General features: G+C 48.0%; 1 protein-coding gene across 1 annotated transcript in view; it reads right to left on the bottom strand.

Annotated features, from left to right (window-relative positions):
- The window catches only part of susd5 (sushi domain containing 5), a 29,780-nt gene that overhangs the window by 3,742 nt on the left and 13,551 nt on the right, over positions 1–12,487 (bottom strand). The window contains exons 3-4 of the mRNA XM_021572444.2: positions 4,992–5,101; positions 3,373–3,561 (exon numbers count right to left, since the gene is read on the bottom strand). Coding sequence (XP_021428119.2) covers positions 3,373–3,561; positions 4,992–5,101 — 299 coding nt within the window. The remainder of the gene's footprint in view (positions 1–3,372; positions 3,562–4,991; positions 5,102–12,487) is intronic.

Raw genomic sequence — 12,487 nt, 5'->3', positions numbered from 1 at the left:
CAATACAATAACAAAAAACATAGGACATCCCTACATGTATATTTCTGTGAAGAAACATAAAATAACATTAAAGTAAAATAATAAAAACACCACGTATGAATTAAGTTTCAAAAGTTAAAGTATCTCAAATAAAATAAGGTCAGGGATTACAAATGTACAAACCTATGATAGAGTTGTAAGAATACAGTGGGGTTTTTGTTGTTGTTGATTTGATTAAATATTGGATTTCAAGTAAAAATATATTGCATTTGGGGACAGATTTCAAATATTTGTTTTTGTGCATATAAGATTTACCAGAGAGAATGAATTCAGTAGTTTGTTTTCATTTGAATAATAACATATTACATTTTTCATTGTAAATACATGGGTCTTATTAATAAATGAAAACATGTAGGTACTTCAGTAGATTGGCAACCTTTCATGAAACCAGTTTGGGTTTTGTTAATAAGGTGGGTTAGGCCCATTTTAAGTCTATTAGCATATGCTAAAGTTATCCATTTATAATCTGTATTTAATAATGTAATAGGTCTCCAATTATCTATGAAAAGGGGATCTTTATCTGGTTTTGTATTAAGGAAATAACCCCCTGTTCCATGGTAGTAATCATCTCACCCTTAGCTAGGCATTCTAGGAACATGTTGAATGCTGATCCCTCTAAATGTTCCCAAAAGTGTAAATAAAATTCCACAGAAAGAGCATCTGTTCCAGGTGCTTTGCCCTTCTTCATAGATTTAAGAGCATCTCTAATCTCCACTAAAGAAAAATCATCTTCCCATATGGACTTGAACTCATCAGAAATCATTGGTACATGACCATGGACATGTTTCCTAAAATGTTCACATTCAATCCCATTAAAATTAGGTGTATACAGATTTTCCATTGAAAGAATACACAAAGCTAGAGATGATATTTGGGTCTTTACACAAGGTGTTGTCAATATTTCAGGCAGAAAGAGATTTTCTCTTATAGTTCCTTTTTTTGTTGTTTTTCTCACCCTCCTCAACCCATTGTTCTCTAGATCTAGTAAAGGCCCCTTCAGCTAAATCAATGTACATTAGATCTAGTTCTATTCCAGATGTATTCAAGTCTGTTTCTTCCTCTGCTAAAAGGGTATATTTTTCTAAAAGTACATTCAATTTATTCATAAGCTCATCTTCTTTCAAACATTTTTCCTCTTTAGTTCCTTACTGCGTGTAATGGCGACAGATCTTACTTTGAATTTAAACATTTCACAATTACTTCAATGTTTTGGTTCTAAATCGTTTGAATTAAACGGGTCTATGATCAAGTTCTTGATGCTCTCGTTAAAGACTGGATCATTTAGGAGTGAATTATTAAGTTTCCAGTATCCTCGAATGGCACTGGATTCTTCAGAACATTCTAACGTCAATAATATAATTGTATGGTCAGTGAAAGAACAAGTGGGGGAGAAATGAGAAACAGATCCATTGTGGATCTGACCATCATTGACATATGACACCAGGTATATTCATTTAAGTTTCTATTACAGAAACTCCATGTAGCACCCACTGTCAGTTAACTGCAAAATTAGGTGATGATGTCACTATTCTGAGATATTTAAGCTATTCTAAGTGGATATCACTCTAGAGTTATCAGTCTCCAGCTATTATAAAGCCATGCAATTGTATACTTGTTTTGCAGCTCAGTAAGCTTATCAGCAAGGTCCAAAAATAAACTCTTATTTGAGAATTGTATCCATACATATTGCATGTAATAAAACAAGCATTATCTTGTTTGGAGATCAATGTAACCCATCTCCCATCTTTAGACACACATGACTCTGAAATATCACCGTATGAAGCGATATCATAGTGCCAGCTGAGTGGTTAGATTTACAAACAGTAGAATCTGAATCGCAGGAGTGAGTCTCCTGGAGTAGAATTAAAATAACATTTTTAAAAAGTGTTTTCCTTTTAGTTGTGTTTCATAAACCCCTGGCATGTAGAGATACAACATTTAGTGCATTGTATTCAAAACGTTGCATAACCTGACAGAAATAAAATAACAATAATAAAACAAATACAGTAGTGATATGAATAACTGGTTAACTAGTTGAACTAGTAAGCTAGGTAGCTAGTAAGGAAACCTGAGCTTAGAGAAAGAACTGGACTACCCTAAACCGAGGTAGTTGTGATTAATTTGATGAAACCGTGTTCACATGTACGAACCTGGTGATATAAAATGGGATGATTGTAAAAATGACAACTGACTTATTACTCAAGAGCTAGCTAAATTACTCTTAACATTTTCATTTGACTACATTGATTTCAATTCAATGTAGCTATATACCTGACCACAGTGTTGTCAAAACATTCAATACTCTCATGACATTCACTTGACGTCCTGGCATTCGATCTTCTTGGCTTCTTTCCATACGACATCTCTGCAGATTATCATTGTTAACCACATGATGGTTGTCCGCGGAGATCCGTGATATCTTAAGTTTTCCCAGGCGGTGCACCACGTCGATGACATCCGGGAGCTTGTCTTGAATCCTGGGTGCTACTTTCCCGAGGTTGTCAATGGTCTCCCCATCTTCTTCTCGCACCCCATGTCGTTTCAGGTTCCATCTCTGGCTGTGGTGCTGGACTTCCATGACATTCTGTCGCAGCTGGCGATTCACCTGTTGCAGTTTCTGTACTTTAGCTTCCATTGTTAGTATTTTTTCACTGTGGGTTGACACCTGGTTGAGGAGCTGCTGCACAGTGGCTGAGAGAGACTCCATTGATATGGGGTTTGTCTCTGTTGTCTTTTCAAAGGTGGCCTTGAGAATGTCAGGGTTGCAGAACATTTTTTGACTGCCCTGTATTTGGTAGGAGGGCTCTTACTCGACGTAAGTGGCAGGGGTAAAAATCATCTTTTGCAATGAGTTCTGGAAAGTCTTCACGTGTCCTACATGATTCTGTCTGCTGCTGACATCTGAGCTGATTAGCATCTGTTCAGCCATGCCTTGCATTTTCGGTTTCTTCTGCCCATGTAGTTGTGTGATCACTGTGTTTTCCAATCACCTTATGTTACTTCATATAAGTAAGAGTCAGTTTACCAGAAATATTATTGTTCATAATCTTCCTTGTTTATCGGGATGTACGTTCAAATACACCCGCTCAAAGAGACGCCATCTTGGACCGCAGCACTGTTCCCACTAAAGGGATGACTAATAACCAGGAAGGGAACAGAGTGAACTCATCACAGATTCCGGTGGTCAGAGGACACAGCTCTGACGTGTGATGTCAGGGAAACATGAAACCAGGTGACGCACACACACACACAGACACACACACACACACACACACACACACACACACACACACACACACACACACACACACACACACACACACACACATTTACCTTTTACACAAAGCTGTACCAGTCCGTACCACTCTCCACAGCTGTCACACAGCAGGCTGAAGGCTGAGTGGCCGCTGGGCAACACATGACCAGGTAGACAGGAGTACAGCAGCTCGTCCCCCATCTCAAACCCGGTGTGGCCCTGGAGATGCGTGTTGGGGAACGCAGGGGGGTCTCCACATGGAACACCTGAAAGGTAATACATAATTAGGTTAGGTTCGATTATATCACAATTATGTTATGACACAGTTAGCTTATATATACCATTATAACTTATAACATACAGTGTTAGGACATGTTTTTCTCTCTGTCCTTTTCCTCAGTAGTGGAGACAAAGGCTGGTTGTCATGGATTGGTTGGCTTATAACTGGAGCCTGGTTGGTCCTCAAAGTTACTTATGTGGCATGTACAACATGGCGGATGTCTAATAAAGTGGACACAGATTTAAATGTTTCTTGCCTATTTACTCTTCTCTCTTTGCGGTGTTACAGCTCCCACAGTAACTCTCCTGTTCCTCAGTTAAAACCCAAACATCAGCCTTGGGTGTCGTCCAACAGGGGCCCGGTCCAAAAACAACTTCCAACCCCATCCTCTTCTATGTCCATTGGACTGGAGAGGTGAATATGTAATGGAGGTGAACCACGCTCGGTTGATGGGTAAACTGAAGCTTTAGCTCAGTGGGCTAACACAATCTTGTGGCACACAGATTGAGAGAGATTGAGAGAGAGAGAGAGAGAGAGAGAGAGAGAGAGAGAGGGAACAGAGAGAGAGAGAGAGAGAACACAGAGAGAGAGAGAAGAGAGAGAACACTGGTGTGGGAACACTACCTCTTTCAGACCTCAGTAGATCTTAAAGCAGAGAACTGTGAAATGTGTGTCGCAACAGTCGTCAAAATTTTTAAATGGTTTAAAATGCAACAGATGGACAAAGATTGCATTTTTTAAATCCATCACTATATTTACTGAATGATAGCACAAAATATTGTACTGGCATGGGCAAATAATGAGTAATGAGTTCAGGCATTCTCTTGCATAACTCAACCAATGTTGACCCACACAATTTAAAATCAACAGGCTTAGCTGTTTGTGAGATCAGACATAATATTACTATAATCCGGGTGTTCCTTTTCAGAAGTTGCTTTCATTTCAGTGTATATAATTTGTAAACATTTCAACTGTATTAAATTACAACTTTTTTTAATTGCACAAAAAATCAAAACACACCAAAATAAAGTGATCTTTCTTCTCTTTCTTGTGATGTAAGTGTAGAGACGGTGCGTTAAATCCCAGACCAAGCTTCTCCGTTCTTATATAGACGCAACAGAATGACAATGTATTCCACTGAGCCCATTTCAGCCATTACCAGTGTGTTTGACAGGTGATTACAAACGTTTCTGTGATCGTAACGTTAACGGGGAAATCAAATGGCACATGGAAGAGTGGGAAAGAATTGCCAGAGAAAAATGAATGCAATCAATCCAGCAAGATATAAAAGACAAGTAGATTTTGCTCCCCTCAAACACAGGAAATGAATGGCTGAAAAAGACTGATCCTCAGGGTGGGGCATGCACGTCGCTTGTGTGTGTGTGTGCATGTCTGTGTGTGTCTGTGTGTACTGACCCTTGTCTTTGACACAGAAGACATCCAGGTGTGTGTTGTCCTCTGTAGTGTTCTCTATCTTCACATCCACTGCCTTCAGAGCACTGCCCAAGTTACTACACACTGTAGTCCTGGAGAATAACACAAACATTACTACACACTGTGGTCCTGGAGAATAACACAAACGTTACTACTCACTGTAGTCCTGGAGAATAACACAAACGTTACTACTCACTGTAGTCCTGGAGAATAACACAAACGTTACCACACACTGTGTGGGGGGGTGACTGCACCACACACACACACACACGCACACATACACACACACACACACATACACACAGTTTAATGTATGAGCACATGTGTACATAAGTATCACGTCGTTGATATATTCCAGTGTAAATCCTCAGAGTTTCTGCAGAATAACGTCACACTGAATGGAGCTGCTCTGTCTCTCTCTAAATTACACTCTACAGTTCAGATATCACATGTGGCAGGTAACCTAGTGGTTAGAGCGTTGGACTAGGAACACAAAGGTCGCTTGATTGAATCCCCGAGCTGACAAGGTAAAAATCTGTCATTTTGCCCGCGAACAAGGCAGTTAACCCACTGTTCCTTGGCCATCATTGTAAATACGAATTTGTTCTTCACTGACTTGCCTAGTTAAATAAAGGTAAAATGAAATAAAAAGATATCACACACAGCACGCTGCCCTCTCTTAGTCTCCAGTTTAGTCAAATATTATTGCAACGTGATTACAGCATAATCCAGAAACATACAGTACCAGTCAAAAGTTTGGACACACCTACTCATCTTTAGTTTTACTATTTTCTACATTGTAGAATAATAGTGAAAACATAACTATGAAATAACACTTATGGGATCATGTAGTAACCAAAAAAGTGTTAAACAAATGAAAATATATTTTATATTTGAGATTTTTCAAAGTATCCACCCTTTGCCTTGTTGACAGCTTTGCACACTCTTGGCATTCTCTCAACCAGCTTCATGAGGAATGCTTTTCCAACAGTATTGAAGGAGTTCCCACATATTCTGACCACTTGTTGGTTGGTTTTCCTTCACTCTGCGGTCCAACTCGTCCCAAACCATCTCAATTGGGTTGAGGTCGGGTGATTATGGAGGCCAGGTCATCTGATGCAGCACTCCATCACTCTCCTTCTTGGTCCTTAACCTACTATCTTAACCTACTCACTCTCTTACTCTCCTCCAGGCCCTTAACCAGCCTGGAGATGTGTTGGGTCATTGTCCTGTTGAAAAACAAACGATAGTCCCACTAAGCGCAAACCAGATGGGATGGCGTATCGTTGCAGAATGCTGTGGTAGCAATGCTGGTTAAGTGTGTCTTGAATTCTAAATAAATTACTGACAGTGTCACCAGCAAAGCACCCCCACACCATCACACCTCCTCCTCAATGCTTCATAGTGGGAACCACACTGTCACACCCTGATCTGTTTCACCTGTCTTTGTGATTGTCTCCACCCCCCTCCAGGTGTCACCCATCTTCCCCATTATCCCTTGTGTATTTATACCTGTGTTGTCTGTTGGTCTGTTGCCAGTTCATCTTGTTTGTCAAGTCAATCAGCATTTTTGTGTCTCAGCTCCTGCTTTTCTCAGTCTCTCTTTTTCTCGCCCTCCTGGTTTTGACCCTTGCTTGTCCTGACCCTGAGCCCGCCTGCCTGACCACTCTGCCTGCCCCTGACCCTGAGCCTGCCTGACCACTCTGCCTGCCCCTGACCCTGAGCCTGCCTGACCACTCTACCTGCCCCTGACCCTGAGCCTGCCTGACCACTCTGCCTGCCCCTGACCCTGAGCCTGCCTGACCACTCTGCCTGCCAGTGACCCTGAGCCTGCCTGACCACTCTGCCTGCCCCTGACCCTGAGCCTGCCTGACCACTCTGCCTGCCCCTGACCCTGAGCCTGCCTGACCACTCTGCCTGCCCCTGACACTGAGCCTGCCTGACCACTCTGCCTGCCCCTGACCCTGAGCCTGCCTGACCACTCTGCCTGCCCCTGACCCTGAGCCTGCCTGACCACTCTACCTGCCCCTGACCCTGAGCCTGCCTGACCACTCTGCCTGCCCCTGACCCTGAGCCTGCCTGACCACTCTGCCTGCCAGTGACCCTGAGCCTGCCTGACCACTCTGCCTGCCCCTGACCCTGAGCCTGCCTGACCACTCTGCCTGCCCCTGACCCTGAGCCTGCCTGACCACTCTGCCTGCCCCTGACACTGAGCCTGCCTGACCACTCTGCCTGCCCCTGACCCTGAGCCTGCCTGACCACTCTGCCTGCCCCTGACCCTGAGCCTGCCTGACCACTCTGCCTGCCCCTGACACTGAGCCTGCCTGACCACTCTGCCTGCCAGTGACCCTGAGCCTGCCTGACCACTCTGCCTGCCCCTGACCCTGAGCCTGCCTGACCACTCTGCCTGCCCCTGACCCTGAGCCTGCCTGGCCACTCTGCCTGCCCCTGACACTGAGCCTGCCTGACCACTCTGCCTGCCCCTGACCCTGAGCCTGCCTGACCACTCTGCCTGCCCCTGACCCTGAGCCTGCCTGACCACTCTGCCTGCCCCTGACCCTGAGCCTGCCTGACCACTCTGCCTGCCCCTGACCCTGAGCCTGCCTGACCACTCTGCCTGCCCCTGACACTGAGCCTGCCTGACCACTCTGCCTGCCCCTGACCCTGAGCCTGCCTGACCACTCTGCCTGCCCCTGACCCTGAGCCTGCCTGACCACTCTGCCTGCCCCTGACCCTGAGCCTGCCTGACCACTCTGCCTGCCCCTGACCCTGAGCCTGCCTGACCACTCTGCCTGCCCCTGACACTGAGCCTGCCTGACCACTCTGCCTGCCCCTGACACTGAGCCTGCCTGACCACTCTGCCTGCCCCTGACCCTGAGCCTGCCTGACCACTCTGCCTGCCCCTGACCCTGAGCCTGCCTGACCACTCTGCCTGCCCCTGACCCTGAGCCTGCCTGACCACTCTGCCTGCCCCTGACACTGAGCCTGCCTGACCACTCTGCCTGCCCCTGACACTGAGCCTGCCTGACCACTCTGCCTGCCCCTGACCCTGAGCCTGCCTGACCACTCTGCCTGCCCCTGACACTGAGCCTGCCTGACCACTCTGCCTGCCCCTGACATTGAGCCTGCCTGACCACTCTGCCTGCCCCTGACCCTGAGCCTGCCTGACCACTCTGCCTGCCCCTGACCCTGAGCCTGCCTGACCACTCTGCCTGCCCCTGACCCTGAGCCTGCCTGACCACTCTGCCTGCCCCTGACACTGAGCCTGCCTGACCACTCTGCCTGCCCCTGACACTGAGCCTGCCTGACCACTCTGCCTGCCCCTGACCCTGAGTCTGCCTGACCACTCTGCCTGCCCCTGAGCCTGAGCCTGCCTGACCACTCTGCCTGCCCCTGACCCTGAGCCTGCCTGACCACTCTGCCTGCCCCTGAGCCTGAGCCTGCCTGACCACTCTGCCTGCCCCTGACACTGAGCCTGCCTGACCACTCTGCCTGCCCCTGACACTGAGCCTGCCTGACCACTCTGCCTGCCCCTGACACTGAGCCTGCCTGACCACTCTGCCTGCCCCTGACACTGAGCCTGCCTGACCACTCTGCCTGCCCCTGACACTGAGCCTGCCTGACCACTCTGCCTGCCCCTGAGCCTGAGCCTGCCTGACCACTCTAGCTGCCCCTGACCCTGAGCCTGCCTGACCACTCTGCCTGCCCCTGACCCTGAGCCTGCCTGCCCACTCTGCCTGCCCCTGACACTGAGCCTGCCTGACCACTCTGCCTGCCCCTGAGCCTGAGCCTGCCTGACCACTCTGCCTGCCCCTGAGCCTGAGCCTGCCTGACCACTCTGCCTGCCCCTGACCATGAGCCTGCCTGACCACTCTGCCTGCCCCTGACCCTGAGCCTGCCTGACCACTCTGCCTGCCCCTGACACTGAGCCTGCCTGACCACTCTGCCTGCCCCTGACCCTGAGCCTGCCTGACCACTCTGCCTGCCCCTGACCCTGAGCCTGCCTGACCATTCTGCCTGCCCCTGACCCTGAGCCTGCCTGACCACTCTGCCTGCCCCTGACACTGAGCCTGCCTGACCACTCTGCCTGCCCCTGACACTGAGCCTGCCTGACCACTCTGCCTGCCCCTGACCCTGAGCCTGCCTGACCACTCTGCCTGCCCCTGACACTGAGCCTGCCTGACCACTCTGCCTGACCACTCTGCCTGCCCCTGAGCCTGAGCCTGCCTGACCACTCTGCCTGCCCCTGAGCCTGAGCCTGCCTGACCACTCTGCCTGCCCCTGACCCTGAGCCTGTCTGACCACTCTGCCTGCCCCTGACCCTGAGCCTGCCTGACCACTCTGCCTGCCCCTGACACTGAGCCTGCCTGACCACTCTGCCTGCCCCTGACACTGAGCCTGCCTGACCACTCTGCCTGCCCCTGACCCTGAGCCTGCCTGACCACTCTGCCTGCCCCTGACCCTGAGCCTGCCTGACCACTCTACCTGCCCCTGACCCTGAGCCTGCCTGACCACTCTACCTGCCCCTGACCCTGAGCCTGCCTGACCACTCTGCCTGCCCCTGACCCTGAGCCTGCCTGACCACTCTGCCTGCCCCTGACCCTGAGCCTGCCTGACCACTCTGCCTGCCCCTGACCCTGAGCCTGCCTGACCACTCTGCCTGCCCCTGACCCTGAGCCTGCCTGACCACTCTGCCTGCCCCTGACACTGAGCCTGCCTGCCGTCCAGTACCTTAGCCCCACCTCTGGATTATTGACCCCTGCCTGCCTTGACCTGTCTAGCCTGCCCCTGTTGGATTATTAAACCATTGTTAATTCGACGTTGTCTACATCTGGTTCTTACCTTCATACCTGATACACACCTGCAGAGATCATCCGTTCACCTACTCTGCGTTTCACAAAGACACCGCGGTTGGAACCAAAAACATGGGACTCATTAGACCAAAGGCCAGATTTCCACCGGTCTAATTTCCATTGCTTGTGTTTCTTCTTATTATTGGTGTCCTTTAGTGATTTCTTTGCAGCAATTTGACCATGAAGGCCTGATTCATAGTCTCCTCTGAACAGTTGATGTTGAGATGTGTCAGTTACTTTTACATTTATTTGGGCTGCGATCGGAGGTGCAGTTAACTCTAATAAACGTATCCTCTGCAGCAGAGGTAACTCTGGGTCTTCCTTTCCTGTGGCGGTCCTCATGAGAGCCAGTTAACTCTAATAAACGTATCCTCTGCAGCAGAGGTAACTCTGGGTCTTCCTTTCCTGTGGCGGTCCTCATGAGAGCCAGTTAACTCTAATAAACGTATCCTCTGCAGCAGAGGTAACTCTGGGTCTTCCTTTCCTGTGGCGGTCCTCATGAGAGCCAGTTAACTCTAATAAACGTATCCTCTGCAGCAGAGGTAACTCTGGGTCTTCCTTTCCTGTGGCGGTCCTCATGAGAGCCAGTTAACTCTAATAAACGTATCCTCTGCAGCAGAGGTAACTCTGGGTCTTCCTTTCCTGTGGCGGTCCTCATGAGAGCCAGTTAACTCTAATAAACGTATCCTCTGCAGCAGAGGTAACTCTGGGTCTTCCTTTCCTGTGGCGGTCCTCATGAGAGCCAGTTAACTCTAATAAACGTATCCTCTGCAGCAGAGGTAACTCTGGGTCTTCCTTTCCTGTGGCGGTCCTCATGAGAGCCAGTTAACTCTAATAAACGTATCCTCTGCAGCAGAGGTAACTCTGGGTCTTCCTTTCCTGTGGCGGTCCTCATGAGAGCCAGTTAACTCTAATAAACGTATCCTCTGCAGCAGAGGTAACTCTGGGTCTTCCTTTCCTGTGGCGGTCCTCATGAGAGCCAGTTAACTCTAATAAACGTATCCTCTGCAGCAGAGGTAACTCTGGGTCTTCCTTTCCTGTGGCGGTCCTCATGAGAACCAGTTTCATCATAGTGCTTGATGGTTTTTTCAACTGCAATTGAAGAAACTACCAAAATTCTTGACATTTTCAGTATTGACTGACCTTCACGTCTTAAAGTAATGATGGACTGTCATTTCTCTTTGCTTATTTGAGCTGTTCTTGCCATAATATGGACTTGGTATTTTGCAAAATAGGGCTATCTTCTGTACACCACCCCTGCATTGTCACAACACAACTGATTGTCTCAAACGTATTAAGAAGGAAAGAAATTCCACACATGAACTTTTAACTGTTAATTGAAATGCATTCCAGGTGACTACCTCATGAGCTGGTTGAGAAAATGCCAAGAGTGTGCCTAGCTGTCATCTAGGCACAGATGAAGACTCCCAAATACAAATACATTTTGATTTGTTTAACACTTTTTCGGTTACTACATGTTTCCATGTATGTTATTTCATTTTATTTAACCTTTATTTACTAGGCAAGTCAGTTAAGAACAAATTCTTATTTACAATGACGGCTTACCCCGGCCAAACCCTAACCCGGACAACGCTTGGCCAATTGCGTGCCGCCCTACGCGACTCCCAATCACACCCGGTTGTGATACAGCATGGAATCGAACCAGGGTCTGTAGTGACTCTAATATGCAGTGCCTTAGACCGCTGCGCCGCTCGGGAGCCACCCGAATGAGTAGGTGTGTCCAAACATTTGACTGGCACTGTACATTATCAGCCAAACCTCCTATATATCCTGCTGTATCAGCAGCCGTGAAAGTGGTATGGGACACTACATCTAGAGTGAAAACAGGTTTTTAGACATTTTAGCAAATGTACTAAAAATTAAAAATACCTTATTTACATAAGTGTTCAGACCCTTTGCTATGAGACTCGAAATTGAGCTCAGGTGCATCCTGTTTCCATTGATCATCCTTCAGATGTTTCTACAACTTGTGGTTGATGATTTGGAAAGGCACACACCTGTCTATATAAGGTTCCACAGTTGACAGTGCATGTCAGAGCAAAAACAAGCCATGAGGTCAAAGGAATTGTCCGTAGAGCTCCGAGACAGGATTGTGTCAAGGAAAAGATCTGGAGAAGGGTACCAAAAACGCAGTGGCCTCCATAATTCTTAAATGGAAGATGTTTGGAACCACCAACACTCTTCCTAGAGCTGGCTGCCCGGCCAAACTGAGCAATCGGGGGAGAAGGGCCTTGGTCAGGGAGGTGACAGAGTTCCAGAGTTCCTCTGTGGAGATGGGGGAACCTTCCAGAAGGACAACCATCTCTGCAGCACTCCACCAATCAGGCCTTTATGGTAAAGTGACCAGACGGAAGCCACTCTTCAGTAAAAGGCACGACAGCCCACTTGGAGTTTGCCAAAAGGCACCTAAAGGACTCTTAGACCATGAGAAACTAAATGATCTGATCTGATGAAACCAAGATTGAACTCTTCGCCTGAATGCCAAGTGTCATGTCTGGAGGAATCCTGGCACCATCCCTACGGTGAAGCATGGTGGTGGCAGCATTATGCTGTGGGGATGTTTTTCAGTTGCATTGGACTGGGAGACTAGTCAGGATCGAGGGA

This window comes from Oncorhynchus mykiss, chromosome 18 (genome assembly GCF_013265735.2).
Source record: "Oncorhynchus mykiss isolate Arlee chromosome 18, USDA_OmykA_1.1, whole genome shotgun sequence".
NCBI lineage: Eukaryota > Metazoa > Chordata > Actinopteri > Salmoniformes > Salmonidae > Oncorhynchus > Oncorhynchus mykiss.
The sequence above is the reverse complement of the archived record's forward strand: the minus strand, read 5'-3'. Positions and strand labels throughout refer to the sequence as shown.